The sequence below is a fragment of the Bos javanicus genome, chromosome 22 (genome assembly GCF_032452875.1).
Source record: "Bos javanicus breed banteng chromosome 22, ARS-OSU_banteng_1.0, whole genome shotgun sequence".
NCBI lineage: Eukaryota > Metazoa > Chordata > Mammalia > Artiodactyla > Bovidae > Bos > Bos javanicus.
The window spans coordinates 17,945,901-17,965,176 of record NC_083889.1 but is presented as its reverse complement, the minus strand read 5'-3'; the positions used below and the strand labels follow the sequence as shown (position 1 = coordinate 17,965,176).

Sequence of the window (19,276 nt, the reverse complement as noted above, 5' to 3'; positions counted from 1 at the left end):
CTCCTATCCCATGCCATCTTTCTTGTGTCTGCATCCTCCATTTGTGAGCTCCTTGAGAGCAGAGACCAGGCCTTACTTCTCTTTTGTGTCACCCCGGAAAGCCAGGCATACAGGAAGGGCTCAAAAATATGAATGGACTGAGAAGGAAATGAGATGGAATTGGGACACAGGAGAGAGAAGGAGAGGCATCAAAAGAAGTAAGAGCAAGTGGGTTTTCCTTCCTGGCAGAGACAAGGAATCCTGAGGGGTAGACAGGGAGACGGAGGAGCAGGGCAGAGGACACGGAGAGACATGGAGTAGAGTAGGCTGGACCAGCAACCTCTCCCAGAGCCCTACACACGCTGCTTAATCTAAAACCTTCTGATTCGTGGACCACGGTCAGAACTGGCAAGATGGGAAAGGGGCCAGAAGAGTGGGAGGAAGACTCCTAGAGAGTATTTAGGAAGGATCCTAAGATGAAAAGGAACTGAAAGTGAGGGGGGAAGCAGAAAGGCACCCTTCCAGAGCAGCCTGAATTTTCCATGTCTGGTGCCAAATTGTATCATCCTCCTTCAAACTCATCTACACAAGGGTGGACTTCAAGGTGGCAGATGAGCCAAGCCTTGACTTGCTTCCTGCCTTCAGACAGCTAACACAGACCTCCGTCTGAACCTTGAAGCGGGCCCCCTGTTTCTGGCGGGAAGCCTCTTGAGAACAAACTCCCATGATTTCCCTGGTCCGGGGAGACAGATTGGCTGGGATCTCTAAACAACAGCAGCCACATCTCAGAAGGGTTGGCCCTCCTGAGAGATAAGATACAGCAGGACGACTGAAAACTGGCTGAAATTTAGTCCAAAGCACTCATAGCTCACACCGATATCTACTTAAAGTTTCTAGTCCTTGATGAATATTTATACCAAAATAGGGCTAGTGGAAATGTTCCATCTGTGTGGATTTTTAAGAGTTTTGCCTTTCCTCAGCCACGTTGACCAAACTCAGGAAAGTGGTGGAATCGATGCCAAGTACATGCTCTTTGAAGTGCAAGAATAATTCTGAAAAGGCCCTGGACCCATCATATTTCTTCTTATCCTGCAGACTCAGAGTTGGCACTCCCTTCTTTAAAAATGCATAATATCAACACCTCTCAGTGCTTTATAATTTTGGCCAGTCTTTGACACCCTGCTGACCATGACCACTTTTTTGAAAGAGCGGATAAGCCTATTCAAAGTCCTGCTGGGTGAGATTGTTTTGTTGGTTGACATTTTCCCCATCTTTTGAAAATCTGAATGGCCCAGTTCATCACTTTAATTCTTTTTACTTTGCTCGCAGAGAAATGGCCCCAGATTTTCTCCTCAGTATTTTTAGTCATTCCATGCTCCTCAGAACCAAAACACCAGAAACTTGAACCAGTTATGCTCTTGGTATGAGGAGCAAAAATAGAAGCCTGCTGTACTTGGCATATGACCTGTACTTACCACAAATGGGCTGTGTGTCAGACATTGTGCTACATAGGGTTTTTCCCCTCCTCTTTACATAAATCCCATTTTACAGATGAGTAAACTAAGGTTCAGAGGGATGAAGTAAATTGTTACTGTGACAGAGCTAATGTGATGAATGGGAATTAAATGTAGACAGTTTAGTCCTCAGCAACCCTCTTCCCTCTAAACCATTTCTCATCTATACCAAACATGTTTCTAGGGTTCCACAATGTTGGGCCATGAACTTGTTGGTCACAAGATAAATGAAGTTGGTACCCAGACATGCATTAACAGTGTTGAACCATGTTAGTCAGAATTTGTCTCCATTTTCAGTTCTTGCACCTTTTGGATTATAACCAGGAGAAAGTCTCCACCTGGTGCTCATAGGGCCTTAACACCTGCATCACTTGCCCAGCGTCACTTGGAACAGATAGAGAGCAGTCCTCAGGCTCAGAGCTTTAAAACAAGAGATTAGCTAGAATTTAATGGTGTTGGTTCATATTTATTGTATTTTTATCATTACCTCTTATTTTTTTCAAAACAAGCAGCTTTTTAATGAAATATAGTTGATTTATAATGTATTAGTTTTGGGTGTACAGTGGTTCAGTTATACAATGTGTATGTGTGTGTGTGTGTATACTTTTCAGATTCTTCTCCATTATAGGGTATTACCATATTTTGAATATAGTTCCTTGTGCTATACAGTAGGTACTTGTTGTTTATCTCTTTTATATATAATGGTGTGCATGTGTTATTTCCAAACTCCTAATTTATCCCTCCCTGCCTTTGTTAACCAGAAGTTTGTTTTCTATGTCTGTGGCTTACCTCCTATTTTTCTAAAGTGTAAGGAAAAAGGGTTTTTCAAGAAATATGTTTTTAAAAAGTGATTTCTTTGAAGAAAAATTAAAAGTAAATAACCACAGAGATGGTATACTGAGGATAGGACTCAGGAAAGAGGAACGTGCTGCTGCTGCTGGTGCTGCTAAGTCGCTTCAGTCATGTCCGACTCTGTGTGACCCCATAGACGGCAGCCCACTAGGCTCCCCTGTCCCTGGAATTCCCCAGGTAAGAACACTAGAGTGGGTTGCCATTTCCTTCTCCAATGCATCAAAGTGAAAAGTGAAAGTGAAGTCACTCAGTCGTATCCGACTCTTCGCGACCCCATGGACCACAGCCTACCAGGCTCCTCCATCCATGGGATTTTCCAGGCAAGAGTACTGGAGTGGGGTGCCATTGCCTTCTCCAAAAGAGGAACGTAGGGCTTCATAAACTTCTAATACTTGATAATCCCTGATCTCTATAGCGCTTTACAATTTGCAACATCTCTTATATAAATGACCCCCACTGGATTCTTACCACAACCCCATGAAGCTGTTAGGGATTATGATCCATTTCAAAGATGAGCCGTTTAAAATATCAAGGTTCAGAGAGCAGAAATGGCTCCCCATGGTCACACAGACAGTGAAGAGGCACCCAGGGCTCAGGGTCAAGTCCAAGATCCAGTGTTCTGCCAGCACATCGTGTCAGGGCAGGAGGAAATAAAGGGGTACTCCAAGGCAAGTAACCAAGGCCCAAAATGCCAGAGAACGTCTGTTGAACTTGATGACCCCTTGACTGTCCTGAGTTTTATAAAGTTCCCAGTGATTGTGTACATTCTATTTCATGGACAAGCCTACAGTTGCTCCATTCTAGTTTTGCTAGAGAAGCCTGACTTTCTTTTGCTAGGGACTCACTTTTTAGACGGTTCCAAAGCTGGTTCTCCTGTCAGGAGAACATATCCAACTTTCTGGGGTACACTAAGAAAGGGATGACACAAACTATAAAAGAGGAAAAGCCAGCTTCTGCCCAGGAAGAAGGACATTTCTTCCAGCAGTTGACCAGGGTTCAGACTGCAGGGCCGGGTGACTGGATGGGCAGGGAGTCCATAAATGTGGGACAACCAGTGGGGTTGGATGACCAAGGAGGTGAGTTGGCATTTCCATCAGTCTATCCAGGAAGAGCTTGCAGGAGCGGAACACACTCCTGAGGATGATGCTGCTAGCCAGAGGGAAGAGTTTGAGCAGATTGATGCCTAAGACAGAAGCATTCTGAGAACCAAAGAGAGACCAGAGCCCAGCACTAGAACCTAGAAAAGGGGAGGGCAGCAAGTGAGGGAAGCACACAAGGGCTGGCCAGGCAGGTGGTTTGATCAGGGGAGGCTAGAATTCTGGAAACAACAGGAAACCAAGGTTGATCTTTCTTCTTCCAACTCAAACTACAGACATCAGCTTCAGGTGGAAGATCACTATTATGTGTTAGCTTTTAATGCACCAAAAAGCATTGTGCTGTGCATAGTTGCTCAGTCATGTCCAACTCTTTATGACCCCACGGACTGTAGCCCACCAGGCTTCTCTGTCCGTGGAGATTCTTCAGGCAAGTATACTGGAATGGGTTGTCATGCCCTCCTCCAGGGGATCTTCCCAACCCAGGGATTGGACCCAGGTCTCCCACATTGCAGGCAGAGTCTTTACTGTCTGAACCACCAGGGAAGCCCAAGAATACTGGAGTGGGTAGCCTATCCCTTCTCCAGGGGATCTTCCCGACCTAGGAATTGAACCAGGGTCTCCTGCATTGCCGGCAGGTTCTTTACCAGCTGAGCCACCTGGAAAGCACTGAAAAGCAGTGCTCAAAGGCAAAGCTGAAATTGTTGCAGAGGAAGCTATTGATACCCATGTTTACAGAGGCAATACCAGGCGCAAGGCACTACCGTAGGCACTGGTGATGGAGCATGAACTAGACACACAGGGACCTTGCCCCCAGAGAACTGACAGCCCAGCAGGAAAAAATGACATCAGAGTGTATATAATCATGGGTATACCATGATTAAATAATGATAATCACAATAGATACAACAAAGAAGTGCAAGATGCAGGCTTTTCTAAGACCCTAAATACCTGCCAGACAAGTAGAAGTTTGTTAGGTGAAGGGAGGAGAGAAGGAAGATGGTCCAAGCAGAGGGAAGTGCCTATGGGCTGGTTTAGAGGTATAGAGGAATTTAGCATCTTTTCTAGGGCATACAGTTACATGAGTAATTCTAAATTTACTCCAGAGATAATTTGCTGGCAGGGCACTTGGTTTCTGTATCTCTAATCCTACATTTTCATTCTGTTCCATGAGCTTCAAAGGTGGGACCTGGAAAGTGAATGACTTGCAAAATGAATGACATCTGCTAATTTCTGTTTCATAAACATGAAAAACTTGGCCTACCTCCCCTTTATGGTGTTTTCCTTTCTCAGAATCTGTGATTTTCTTGCCTCAGGTTTTCTTAAATGCTGCATTCAACTCTACAGAGTATGGACAACGAGTGCATTATGCAGGGTTGGAAAATCAAGGAAAGGATGAAATATTTGAAAGTGCATTGAATGTTAGTTTTAGAAACATATGATAGCAATAAAGACAGGAGAGGGAAGTCGTTTATAAGAAGGATCTTGTTTTAAACCAAGAAAATGTCCTGTGAAAGACACCACCCTAAAACACAAGTGCTTTTTTCCATCAAGGCCCCAGTGTTGGCTGAAGGAAACGTTTGTATCTCAATGCTTCCCTTGTCTTATACATTAACCGAGAGATTCCCGGCAGGAATCACTTATATAAGTAAAGCCTTCAGACTTTTAATAGCAGGGCTATACCTTTACACCACGTATTTCCTTTCAAGATATTAAGATTCAGATAGGCAAGATAAAAAAAATTCTCCAATATGAGTTGCTAAGTCCCCACCACCACATACACACATTTCCAAAATGAACTCCAATAAAAGTGTATTATCCTTGAAAAGCTCAGTGATGCTGCCATTTCAGGATTCAGATGCACACAATCACACACCCCAAGTTACATCCTTATAGAAGGCTGTTCTTTTTGATTTATTTTTGGCTGCCCAAGCAGCATAAGTGAAGTTAGTTCCCCCGCCAGGGATCAAACCCATGCCCCCTGCACTGGAAGCATGGAGTCTTAACCACTGGACTGCCAGGGAAGTCCTGGAATCTGTTCTTAAGACACCAGGCCTCTAAAGTGAGGAGTGCTTTAGTAAAACGGAGGAGAGATAATAAGTAAACATTGCCAGCCTCAAGCTTACAGTTTTATACTTGAGAAGGAGTCTTTTAAGGGTCCAAACCTAAGAACCATGTAACCAATGAGATCTTTACTTCCAAGTGTAACCTCAGGACACCAGGCTTGTTCTCCTTTAGAAGAGGGGAGTTGGTAGGGGGGTAAATACTCATTCAGGGACTTCATTTTCTTTGATTTTGACTCCACAAGCTACTTGGTAAACCTCTAGATAAGATTCCCAGGAGGACTGGATAACTCCTGGCTCTGAGCGAGACTGGTGGCTTTACTTCCATCTCCCCCAAAGCAGGCAGGGCCTTTCCAAGAAGGAAAAAAAGACAACTGCAAGGGGAAAAAAAAAAAATTGTTGGAGCTTCTGGAAACACTTAGTTGGAAAAGAAATGCCAGGTCAGCTCCTGCCCTGTGGAAATCCCTTTCACAGTGGATGAAATGGTGCCCATGTTCTGGGAACCTGAGTGTCTCAGAAGATCCATAAAAGTCTGGGGGTGGCAGAGCAGGAAGGCAGGAGGAACCTCTCCCCTCCACACACACTGATTAAGCAGGCGAGCAAGCTGCTCAGATGATGGGCAGGCTTTTCTAAAAGTGGGTGATTCTCAAAAACAGGAGAGAAGGGCTGTGCCCCCGGGCTGGTTTGACCTCTCTGTGCTTTGCGGTGCGCTCTTCACGGTCTCCCAGGCAGGTTCTGCAGTTGGTGCGAAGCGAGCCAGTGTCAAGGGGAAATAAGAATTCAGTCCAAAACAAACACCTATCACTTGAGTCCAGCTGGGTGCCTCATACTGGGTTGGCCAAAAAGTTCATTCAGCTTTTTCCATAAGATGCTACAGATGGAAAAACCCAAATGAACTTTTTGGCCGACCTAATACAAAGACTTGTGGACCTGCGTTGGATACAACGTCAGCTATCGACAAAAAGCTGGCCGCCCAAGAGGCTGGTTTGCTTTCCTCCCCGATCGTCATCATTGTCTCTCTGCCAACGGAATGTTAAACAAAGGAGTCAGAATCCTGGGTGGGGGCTGACAATGCCCTAGGTTTTCTGTAGCCATTAAGTAGATCCAGCTACCTAGCCATCGGTGGTTCAGTTTAGGAGATGGGACTTTTTGCCCCAGTGAGTACTCCTTTTTCTCAAAATGACCCCAAGCTCCATCTCCTTTGAAAGGTAAAAGATACTCTTCAAGTATTTCGAAGCTGCCCCCTTACCAGGGCTCTGGCAGTACCAGCTTGGAGAGGAGCCCGGCCACGCCAATTGCTTCTTAGCACTGCTTCAGCCATTCCATCCAAACGGCCCTCCTGTCAGGCCCTTCCATGAGCTGCCAACCCTTGGGAAAAAAATGTCCTAATTTCAGTCTTGTGGCCTCTCAGCTTCTTTTTTGACGAAAGTGCTAAAAATACAAAAGAGTCAATGTATAGAAAAGGCAGACAGAAAGAAGGAAAAGAAAAAAGGGGTAGATAATCCGCCACCATGGCTGTCCGAGCACTTGGTGTCCACTCTGTGCTGCCAAGTGATGATGTGGGACAGGCAGACGTTACACACAGACTCGGCCGAGCAGGCCAGATACCAGGCACCCACGGTGGCAATGTGTGCGTGCGTGCTCAGTCGCTCAGTTGTGTCCAACTCTGCGACCCCGTGGACTGTGGCCTGCCAGACTCCTCTGTTGGTGGAATTTTCCAGGCAAGGATACTGGAGTGGGTTGCCATTTCCTTCTCCACCGTGATGGCAATAAGACATTTTCAATCAGGGGAAAGCTCCAGGATGCAGCCGATTAAGCATGGGGTCAGCTGGGGTGCAGGGGCGGCGGGGCGGCTGCCGTATCATCAATAGAACCAGCCGCCCCAAAGGCAGGCGGTCTGGGCATTCCTGCTTTTCTGGAACCAACCTCAAATCAATGAGGCTTGTCTGACAAGGGTTGGGGCAGGGGAGGCAAAGGCTGGGCCTTAAACAGAGAAGGCTTTCATTTTATATTTCCCTGGCCACATATGGATTTGCTTTCCGACTTGGTTTTCCTAGACAGATTAACCCTTGTTCACACGTGATGTAAACCTTGGGAATCTCAAATCATGTCTTCCCCTGGAGGGGAACAGAACCATATAAGTTATTACAACTATTAAAAATGTGCCATAAAGGGTTATGTATGGTGGTTAGGAACTTAAGGGGGGCAGGAGGGAGGACCCAGTCTAGGAAAATCAAGAACCTCCCTGAGGAAGCGATAGGAGGAAATGGACGGTGGTTTCTAGAACTTTCTAGCTCATCGAGGAGCCTGAACAGATGACTGGGATGCACTTCAAGGACAGCTTATGGGGGAGACGCAGAAGCGACAGGCCCCTTCACCCCACAAAGGGTCTGGACCCACCAGGCTTTCTGCCTACCTTTCACGTACTTTAGAGCAGGGGTCCCCAACCTCCAGGCCTCAGACCGGTACCTCCTGTCAGATCAGCAGCAGCATTAGACAAGAAACAAAGTGCACAGTAAGTGTAATGCACTTAAATGATCCCCTAACCAAGCCCCCCACTCCCCTGGTCTGTGGAAAGACTGTCTTCCACAGAACTGGTCCCTGGTGCCAGGAAGGTTGGGGACTGCAGCTCTGGAGCATCTGTGAATTCAATTCTCCTTCCTGGCCACCCCGAGTTAAACTTAATTTTACCTGTTAAACATGATGTATTGAGAGAGAAAGGACAGTTCCAGAGCATATATCCACAGAAAACTCTAATGCAGAAAGATACATGGACCCCGATGTTTACAGAGCACTGGTTACAACAGCCAGGACATGGAAGCAACCTAAGTGTCCACTGACAGATGAATGGATAAGGAAGATGTGGCACATGTATGTGATGGAATATTACTCAGCCATAAAAAAGAAGGAAATAATGTCATTTGCAACAATGTGAATGGACCTAGAGATGATCATACTAAGTGAAGCAAATCAGAAAGACGTGATATCACTTATATAGGCAATCTAAAAATGATGCAAGTGAACTTATTTATAAAACAGAAACAGACTCACACATATAGAAAACAAACTGACCGTTACCAAAGGGGAAAGGGGAGGGGGATAAATTAGGAGTTTTGTTCCAGCAGATAAAAACTACTGTTTATAAAACAGATAACAACAAGGTACTTCTGTATAGCACAGGGAACTATATTCAGCTTTTTTAAAAAGAGGACAATAAAGGACAACATGGTATATTTTGCCCCAAACCCAAATTCTCCTAGAGCTGAACCCATACAAACTATCTGAATGGACAAAACCCAAATGAAACACCATTTCTCATAGAGAGTGAAAAGTACTCTTTAGGGGCATCTGTAAAACTATCTTTGGGACGCCAGACACTCCTAACATCCTAAACTAAAGCCATCAGACGAACTCTCCCAACCACAGCCAGTCCAAGGAATCAATTTCAACACACATATGTAATAGGAAAAATAATTGAGTCTTACCCCAGAATGCAAACTACTCAGCCACTTCTGCAATCAGCTCGTCACCCACCCAATGCTTCCCTTTACTGTCACTTTAAATAGGATTGCTCTTTATAATCAGAAAGAAAAAAGTTTTCCATGCACAGAATTCTAAGCACTAGATCAGTAGGGCTCATTTCAATTTGTTTAGTCTGTACATTTTTAGCCTCATTACACAATTTAGGAAAAGAGGGTCTAAACTCAAGAGATTTCTTCACATTTGTGCTTGTCCAGAGGAAGAGAAATTCTCAAGGAGCAAATGTGGGGGAGAAACAGTAGATTTCAATACACACATCCCCCTGGAGAACATCTCTGCCCCGAGATATGACCTCTAACGTAGACAAGGATGTTGCTTTAGCCTGGGGGGACTTTCTGTGGTTTTAGAAGGCACTTTATCCAAAGTTGTCTCCACGGTTGATACACACGTCATCGTAGAGAGTATGGGTGGGACGGCACAGGATGGAAATTTGGAAAAGGGAGCGGCTGCCAGCACTTGGTTCTGCACACTCTCTGCTGCTACCAAGGCGGAGGAGGGGATAAAAGACCCTGCCAGGGTCTGGGCTCCACATGCCCTGCCTTTCCTCTCCTATTTGGGGAAACAGGGTTCTCATGGCCAAGATCTGAAGCCACAGCCAGGCTGGGCTCCTCCATCTGGCACCGTCACCCGCTCCCCGCTTTGGCCCCAGGGTGGGGTAAGGGGAGGACCACCCCTGACCTCAGGCCTGGCAGAGGGTCTCAGGATCCCTAAGAGCCCCTGAGGGGCGTTGGGCCGCCAGTGAAATTTAAAGGAAGAGGAAGGGTGTGGTTTCCCTTCTGTCTGGCTGTTAAGAATGTTACCACTTTTGGCACAGGAGTCTGTGAGGCAGGCCTGTACCGGGGCAGATGGGACCAAAATGAAGGGACAACAAAAGTCAGGCAGCCCGTAAAACCTCACCCTGGAGGAGTGGTGGTCTGCAAGGGGAGTACAGGATAAGAATACATTAAGCCAAGGAGCTGAGAGCCTTCAAGTCCAAGTTGGAATGGCCAAGGGCCCAGTCCTGAGGCCCGGTTGTTCCCAACTTGTCTTCATGTTAAAATCCCCTGGGGAACCCTCCAAAATGTCTACAGCTTGTGGCCCATCCCCCAAGATTGGAGCTAAGTTGCTCTGGGATTCAGCCTAGGCTTCAGAAGTTTGAAAAGATCTCTAGGTGATTCTAGGGGCTTCCTTGGTGGCTCAGATGGAAAGAATCCATGGTGCAGGAGACACGGATTTGATCCCTGGGCTGGGAAGATCCACTGGAAGAGGAAATGGCAACCCACTCCAATATTCTTGCCTGGAAAATCCCATGGACAGAGGAGCCTGGTGGGCTACAGTCCAAGGGGTCACAAAGAATCAGACACAACTGAGCAACTAACACTTTCATTTCATTACTAGGTGATTGTAATATGCACTCAGGTTTGGGAACCACTGATGTGGCCCCTGGCTACTCAAAGTGTGGCCCCCAGACCAGCAGCACTGGCCTCCTCTGGGAGGTTGGGAGTACCATGGAATATCAGGCTCACTCCAGATCTGCTAGACAAGAATCTGCACACTGGCCAGATCTCAGGGGATCTTTGTGCTAATCAGAGAGTCGGGTAACTTGAGAAGCGCTGGTCCACGAGACAAAGCCAAATCGTCTTCCTCGAGTACAATCTTGTGGCACATGCCTTTCCTCCTTCCTGGCGTTGACTGCACTTGTAATTGTAGCAGTGTAGTCAGGTGAGTTATTACAGAAGTCAGTGTCGTCGTTCAGTCACTAAGTCATGTCCAACTTTTTGGGACCTCCATGGGCTGCAGCACACAAGGCTTCCCTGTCCTTCACTTTCACCCAGAGTTTGTTCAAACTCATGTCCATTGAGTCAGTGATGCATCCAACCATCTCACCCTCTTTTGTCCCCTTGTCCTCCTGCCCTCAATCTCTCCCAGCATCAGGGTCTTTTCCAATGAGTCGGCTCTTCACAGCAGGTGGCCAAAGTATTGGAGCTTCAGCTCATGTGTGTGAGTTATTACCAGTCAGTGTAAGGGCCCCAGAATACCTAGAGATAGTTTCTTGACACTGCCTAGAGTGTATGGGTTAAATTGAAATGTAAACTAGAGTCACAGCATAAGCACCAGCTCCCTGGCCTGGTCCTATCCATTTGTGACCTGTAGTCATTTCAGGCTTCCAGGACAGGGCAGATAAACTGGGGGAAGCCAGTGCCCAGTGCTTCACTCACACAGGCACTGCCCATGGTTCTCATCCAGTTTCTCCTCTGGCTGCCACCTCTTCCACTGAAGCCTGTCTGATACCCTGAGCATCTACACTTTATTTCGCAGAACAAGGTTGGCTGGTAGAAATCCTGGGACCAGGGTGATCATGACCTTGTCCTACCACCCCCCGCCCCAACCCTTCCAGGACATCCCACCCCTACAGAAATGCTGTCCACCTCTCTGGACCCACATAGTCCAAGGCCCTGAGTCAAGGCGAGACTCGCGGGAGGCTGTCTGGGGTCTGGAGACACCTGGTGTGGTTGGAAGCCGCAGGATCTGAATCCAAAGACATGAGTGTGGATCATGCTCTGAGTGGTGTATCCTAACAGTTCTGGGAGCTTGTTTTGCTCATGAGCCAAATGCTAAATCTTGACATCATAGGCTGGTTGTGAAAACCAAGTGAGAGAAGGGATGTGAATACACTTTGTAACCTGTAAAGTGCTGTGCCTGTGCCATAGAACATGAGATGAGAGCATAGTCAAGAAGTCAGACCTGCCTGGCTTCATGTCCAAGCTCCACCACTTACTGACTGTTGGATTTTGAAGGGGAGGCGAAACCTCTCTTAGCTTGTTTCCTCACCTGAAAACAAGGTTACTCAAAGTGCCTCCTGTGGGTTCATCAAGAAGCTTAAATTAAATATTATGCAAATACTTGGCATATGCCCCCACATAAGGTATACTCAATAAATGCTAGCTATAATCATACTCATTAGGAAATATAAAACAGCTTTTTTTTAAGGTATATATCTTTTTTTTCTTTTTTTTTTTTTTGGCCATGCCACATGGCATGTGAGATCTTAGTTCCCCAACCAGGGATCAAACCCACATCCCCTGCATTGGAAGCACAGAGTCTTAACCACTGGACCACAAGGGGAGTCCCGGAAAAATAAAACAGTTTAGCTTAAAGTTGTAATACAAATAAAGATCAACTAAGGACACCCTTCCCCAGAGGGGCATTCTGAATGGGCACGGTGCTTCTCCTCTCAGACTCACGGCCCTACCATCACCTGATGACTGGGAATATGACTGTCCCCCACAGGGCTGTCATCATTATTGAGGAAGACAGTGGTTTCATAGGGAAATCACTCTGTGGACTGTCGAGCTACTTTTATTTGGGGGTTGTTGAGGGTACTGGAGTAACTCTCTGATCATGTTTCTGTTTATGATCTCAGTCTCTGGACCTTCTCATAACTTCACCTTTTCCCCACTCATCTCCATCCTCTCTCCACCTCCTCTCCTGGGTCCTGGGACCCTGGGGGAAAGGGATGTTTTTAAGTCACAAAGCACGTTGACCAGTAATGTTTTATAACAACACAGGTATGCTTATAGAGCTTACCTGTAAAAGACAAGTCAGAGGAGTTGCTTTGGAATAGAATTTAGTACCAGTTCAGAACATCCCTGCTCAAAGAGCAAGCCCACAGATAGTCAGGAGGGCACGTGATCGTGTTAAGACATAGTTTTCAAAAAGGTAAGGTCAGCATTCTTGTGCAACTATAAAATGAAACTTAGCAAAGATTATACTCAACTCATGATATAGGGAAGGAACCAGTAAGATATTTAGAGCCGTCCAAAAAGCATTTGAGGAGCTCGGGGTTCATGAGCAATTTAATGTCAGGACAAGATTGATAGGTGTAGAACTAGTTGATATCCTACATGACAATGAACCATAACCTTTGGGGTTGTCTTTTTCAAAATGACAAAAACTATCTGCATGGGTGTCACTACTGGACAAAAATCCACAAGTTAACATGGAACTTGGCCAAGCGTAAGAAGAGCACAGAGGGAACTTCCCCAGACCCTCGCAGGGACGGGATGGAGTGGGGAACACCGTCACGCTGCCACATGTGACATGAAGGCTGTGCCACCCCCGTTTCTGCCTTACATCCAAGTTTTGGGTTTCTTTTTTTTTCCAACAATTTCGGTAAATACTTATTTCACTTCACTTACGTGATGCTTATAGTGGCCCTGTTGGGGCAAAAAGGTCAAGGAAAACCCATTTCCAGAGGAGAAAACTGAGTTAGTTCCACAAGGAGAGAGAGAAGCTGGGCTAGGAGGAGAATCCTGCTTCCTACTTCTGAGCCTGGCGCTCGTCCCGAAACTCCGTCTCCCACTTGGCCTTCTCAGAGCACTCTCATCTCAGCCCCGCATTGCTCTCAGTGGCATTTGTCTCTTTTCAGACTTCCCTTGGGCTTCACTAAAGGTAAAGGAGGGAGGGAGGGAGGTACCCGCGGCCCCCACCCTTTACATCCCAGAGGCCTCCTGGTCTCATCCCAGTCCTTTTAAGTTCCCGACACGATTCAGTGGCACAGCATCAGGTGAACCACATCCTGCTATCCTGAGCCAAAGAAAATTGTCCAGACACTTTATCCCCTGCTCCGGAAAAAGGACAGAAAGAAGGCCGCATTCCAAGAACCCATTTTTTTAAGTGGTGGCTCCTTTCAAGCTCTTCTCTTCTCAGCTACTGTGAGCCACTTTGCCATCTTTCATCTGCAACTGCATCCACATCAGAGAAACCTACTGTTTACAAACCAGAATGTCTCATTTGAAACACTTGTTCTGGTTGATGTTTGTCCCCCATGTCAACAAACAGGAGAATCATTTTCTGTGTTGGGGGTGAGCTGGATCTGTCTGGCCCCTGGCTGGATGGCATGCCTGCCCTGGACAAATGACTGCTCGTTGTGTGGAACAGGCAGCCAGGAAACTGGCAGTGAGTGTGGTCCAATGGCCCAAATTGGTTTCTTCCTTGCAAGGCCATTTATTTTTCTCACCCACGGATTTCTGTTGCCATAGAAACCATCTCACTAGCAGGACGGAGACGCAGGCCAACCCTGCTTTCTGCACCATCAGAGAGGCAACGTTTATAATCATGAAACAAAGGAGGGAGTAAGAAAGTGTATGGGGTGGGGGCTTCCCTGGCGATCCAGTGGTTAAGACTCCACACTTCCAATACCAGGGGTGTGGGTTCGATCCCTGGTTGGGGAACCGAGATGCCACATGCTACACAGCGAGGCAAAAAAAAAAAAAAAAAGGCAACAATACTCCAATAAAAATTAATTTGAGAAAAAGAAACTAGATGAGGTGTGCAGTTTAAAAAGTAGTTCCTCTAAAGTTCCCGAGAACTCTGAAGCAGGTAAAAAAATTTTTTGAGAATGTCTGATTCAGAGAACATTTATACAAGGTGTACTGACAACAGCAAACATTCAGAGTATAATAAGTGCGTGTTAAGCCCTTGAGTGCACAGCCCATTTAACCCTCTCAGTGACTCCACACACCTGGGGGGTTCTTACTGTCCCCGTGACACAGACAAAGAAGCAGACTCCGCAATGCAGTCACTGGCCCAAGTCCAGCAGAAGAAAGGGACAGAACTGGGATCAAAACCAGCCCTCTGACCCCAAAGCCTGGACCTCCTGACTTGAAACAGCTGCCTTCTCTTCATCTCTCTTCATGTCTCTGTTGTAGAGACATGTTGTAGCCTTGCTCCTCAAAGGTGCTGGACACCACTGTCCATCCAGCGTCCGCCATTTTTGTTTGATTTTTTAATCCTTTTTGCCTCCAGCCATAAGCCCCTCTCTAACATCCCACACAATGAGGGTTCCACAGAACAGGATACAGGCCACTCCGATCCAGGCCAGTTTTCTCATCTCACAGAGGACTAATGTGGGCTGGGCAGGGAATAAGTCGCCTCTAGCTGCACAGCTAATAAATGTCAGAGTTGGCACCAGAGGGCCAGCCCCTTGCCCTGCAGGCCAGAACCCGGCTGCACTGAGCTGCCTTACACCACTGTTTCTAAACCAGACCCTGAGCCAGCAGTTAGCTCTCCTGGCCAAGCATTAGGACTAATCCCCTTGTAGGATGGCTGTTAAACCAGCCAGAATAACAGCAGTGCTCAAGCGGGCAGGGTAATTCACCAGAGAGGAAACACTCCCACAGAGCTCTCCTGTTTCAGGCTTTGTTGCCTTGGGGGTCGATCTGAAACCATCCAGTGATGAAGCCTGATCCAGAAATTGTTTACCTCTGCCCAAAACTTCGAATGACTTAAATATTAAGTGTAAGGGGACCACTGTATTTCAACTAGTAGAATCCAATGGGTCAGAAATGAGAGGCAAGGTTTTCTATGCCAGCAGCTTTAGGGAGCAAAGTTCCACCCATGAATCAAAGTACCCTGGCTCAGACAATGAGATGGCCGTGAGCATCGTCTTGGTTTTCCATTTTAACATGAATCTAACACCAAATAGGCACAGACATGAGCATGCAACCCTCCAAATACACGCCACATGACTCTTCCTCCCCAAGTTGTGAAGATCTGTTAGAACAGCATAGCGTGTGAAGACGTGGTGTGTCAAGTCACCAAGCAGGTGGCATGGAGCTGGGTATTATCATGAGACGAACTGGTGGGGGAGCAGAGAAATAATGTGAAGAGTAACTGTTTCTTTCCATGTCCGTCTTTGAATTCCAACACTAGCAATGATGGTAGCCTCACAGCTTGTCTTTTTCCCACTTAGAAGCAGAGAGGGTAGAGGCATCATGCCCTAAAGAGCATGCTCAGACTGTGACACCCTACCATCCAGCCCTTTTGTACCCTTCTGCCCTTTCACACCTCCTCCTTCTGCTAGGAGTTCTCTTCTTTCTCCTGCCTGCATACATTGCACAACCTCAATTCTGAGCCACCTCCTCCGAGAAGCCTCCCTGATTTCCCACTCAGGTTAACCTTCCTCTGCGCTCCTGAAGTCTATGTGCAAAATAATAGCAGCTACCATCTGTAGTGCCTAAGGTGTTTGTGGACATCACATGCATTATCTCTGTACCCATTTGACAGGTAAGGAAACTGAGGCTTAGTTTGTCCAAAGTCACACAGCTGCTAAATCATGAACCTGAGTTTGAAATCCAGGTCTCTCAGGCTCCAAAGTCCATGTGTTTCTACCACACAATAGACAGCTGCCCTTACCTCAGACTTACCCCTTCCAGGAAGTGTGTGTTTCTTCCCACTAGACTGTGTGTTCCTCCAGGGCACCACAAGTCTCACAATGTATCCCTGTGCCTGGCACATAGCAGATGCTAAATAAATGCTTCAGTGAGTCAACAGTTTGTGGAATGAGCAGCTTATCCCTTTATCTCACTGGTTGATGGAGCTATGCTTCTATAAAATCCTAGTACACATGGTACCCACCCCCAAGGCAGTCCCCATCCCCAGCACAGAATCAAGTCAGTTTCTCAGCTGGCAGATCCATTTGCTAACCCACTGCTTCTCCAAGTTTCACCTCCTGTGAACCTCCTGGAAATTTCCTTCCAATACAGATTCTGATTCAAAAGGACTAAGACCCTCAGAGGTGGGGCATTTCCTGCAAGCTTCTGGTGATGCAAGATCCCATTTTGGAGTCGAAATGCATCAGCCAATAGCAGTCAATGCACTTTGGTTACCTTTGGCTGATAATGAACAATAAAACCTGTCTCCCACTTTGTTCCCTTTCCAAAGGATAACCAGATTTCAAATGCTTCTGACTGTCCATGATTTAGCAAAATATTTAAGTTATGCTTTGAGCTATAAACATTTGGCAGCTTGAACATTTGTTTGTGCCTGTAGCTTTGGTTTAATCACACCCTATCAATAAATCACAAATAAATGAGAGAGAAGAAACACTCACTGGAAGATTCCATTCCAGTGACAAGTGGATCAGGGGAGTGGGTGAGGGTGGGAGAAAGAAGCCGATGAACCCCCAGTGCATTTTTATGGGAAGGACTCCACCCTTCCACACCTGCCTACCCTGTGGCCACTTTCCCGGCTGGTCTCCTCTGTTCCTGGTAAACAGTAAAGCCATGGCTTATTCATCTCGAGCCCTTTGAACCCCACACAATTGCTTTACCAGCATGCCAAGTCTTTAGAGGTCAAGCATCTCCGGTCCAAGACGTTTGGAAGGAAAACACCCTCTTTTCTGTCTCCTTTTCCAGATGTCGCTGGGCCAGCAGCAGTCAGCAAGAGGTGTGCCTTGTCTGAGATGCAAGGGGACGTGTTCGGGCTTCGAGCCACATTCATGGAGGTAACGGAGTTTGTCAGGAAAGGCTCTGCCTGCCTTCATTTCTTGGCTGTCCTTTCTGGGAACCCTGGGACTGCTTAGGGTGCATGGGTTGTTGGCTGACTGGCTCGGGAGTGAACGCATTCTTGCTTGGCCTAATTCAGAAATGACAGAAAAGCCCTTGAGGAGCCAAGACGAAGAAGGAGTTCAGGCTTTATAAACCATTTCCAGGTGGAGGCGAGGATGCTTGGGGAAGCGGTGGGCAGTTGTTAGCTGCTGCCTGGTCCAGGCTGGGTAGACCAGTCTGTCCTGGGGTTTGGTGTGTGGGCTTCATCCTCCCCTCCTGCACCATCAGCCCCCCAGGATTCTGATCTCAAAGTGCCCCAGGGACCAAAATAAAAGTCCCTGTGTCAGCAGCACTTGAAAGCCAGGGCCTGGTTTCACGTCCACGCGGGAGGGCGGTGATATCTGGCTTGGACTTGGATTCGCGGATTGTTCTTTTGTTTTGTTTCATCTTTTTTTTTTTTTTCACAACAAGAGGTATTGCTGCCATTCTACACAAGCCTCAGGCACTGTTCACATCAGCATCTGTGTAGCTGGCACCCCTGGAGGTATGCAGGGCACAGTCTGAGGGGGCCATCCCCCTAGCCCTGGGGGAGAGAGGCTAAGCTCTGTAGGGCATGACAACTTAAAAGGAGGTTTTGTCTCCACTGCCAGAGGGTGGCCTTGGGCACTCAGAGAGGGAACCCATCTCAGGAGGTGTTTGTCTCAGAGAAGTTGATTTCCACCATGAGATGGCAGTAACAAAATTATACACTGAGCAGAGCTAAATCTCTTCTACTTGAATGTTGAAGTAACCCTGAGCAGGAGGTGTTAGTATGTCCATTTTACAGATCAGGAAACTGAGGGTGGGTAACGAGAGCCTGGCAACTGTGGAGCAGACTTCAAACTCAGGTCTGTGAGTAAAGCCCCATGCCATGCTGCCAGCCATTCTGCACAGAGTCCTGATGTCCAAGATTGTTCCTGACTCTACTCCCAGACACTCCCCACTTCAGAGGAGCTCATATGGGCTTCCAGATGCCAGGGACCGTCAAGGTCATCCAATCCCAACTCCCATCCCCTGCACCAATTCCCCCCCACAGCTAGGACGTCCTCTCCCCACACATCTGTTTTGGCCATGTGAGCTCTTTCTGGCCTTGAAGAGGATCTGCCTGCCCATCGTCTCACCGTGCCAGTCCTGACGCTGCCATCAGGGTGTCAGAGGATGAGGCTGGCTCTTCATCAGTTCTCCCTGAAGTCAAGAGATGGTGCCTCCCTTTCAGAGTTCTTGGGCCCAGGGGATCATGTTCCCTAAATGTACACGTGGAGTCAGTGCCCCAATGCTCCCTTCTCTCAAGGTGCACAGGCCCACGCTGCCTGTTCCCGGGCCTCTGAGAATGGGTGTTCGGTGTATTCTCTCTGGTTTCCTAGTTGTTTATAGCAGGAGGGCAGTTCTGTACACTGTTCCTCTTGGCTGGGAGCGGAAGCCTCTCATCATCGTTTCCATCCTGACATTTTCTCATCATCCTACCGGTTCCCAGAACATCAAGTGAACTTTAATTGAGAAATACAGACTTCAGCCTGTAGGTCCTGCCTGTCCAGGACACAAGCCACATGGCCTCCCATGACAACTATTTGACTTGGCCCTGGAGACAATCTGTCATGAATGAATGTCATTGTGTTCCAGTAAATCTTTATTGAGGGCCACTGAAATTCAACTTTCTCACCATGTTCATGTGTCCCCAAGTAATCACCTTCTTCCAAATCTTTTTCAACTGTATAAAAACTGTTCATAGGCCATATGGAAGGAGGTGATGGACTGAATTTGCCCAGTGGGCTATACTTTGCCAACCCCTGAGGTAGACAAAGCCTGATATTACAGATAAGAAACTTGACAGGAGCCTGTGGTAGGCTTGTGTTCAGGCTGAGATTATATCCCAATGTCATGCCTCT

The 19,276-nt window shown here is 47.0% G+C and overlaps 1 protein-coding gene across 1 annotated transcript in view; it reads left to right on the top strand.

The window, feature by feature from the left end:
* LMCD1 (LIM and cysteine rich domains 1) overlaps positions 1-19,276 on the top strand; it is a 57,035-nt gene that overhangs the window by 12,457 nt on the left and 25,302 nt on the right. The window contains exon 2 of the mRNA XM_061396346.1: positions 17,220-17,308. Coding sequence (XP_061252330.1) covers positions 17,220-17,308 — 89 coding nt within the window. The remainder of the gene's footprint in view (positions 1-17,219; positions 17,309-19,276) is intronic.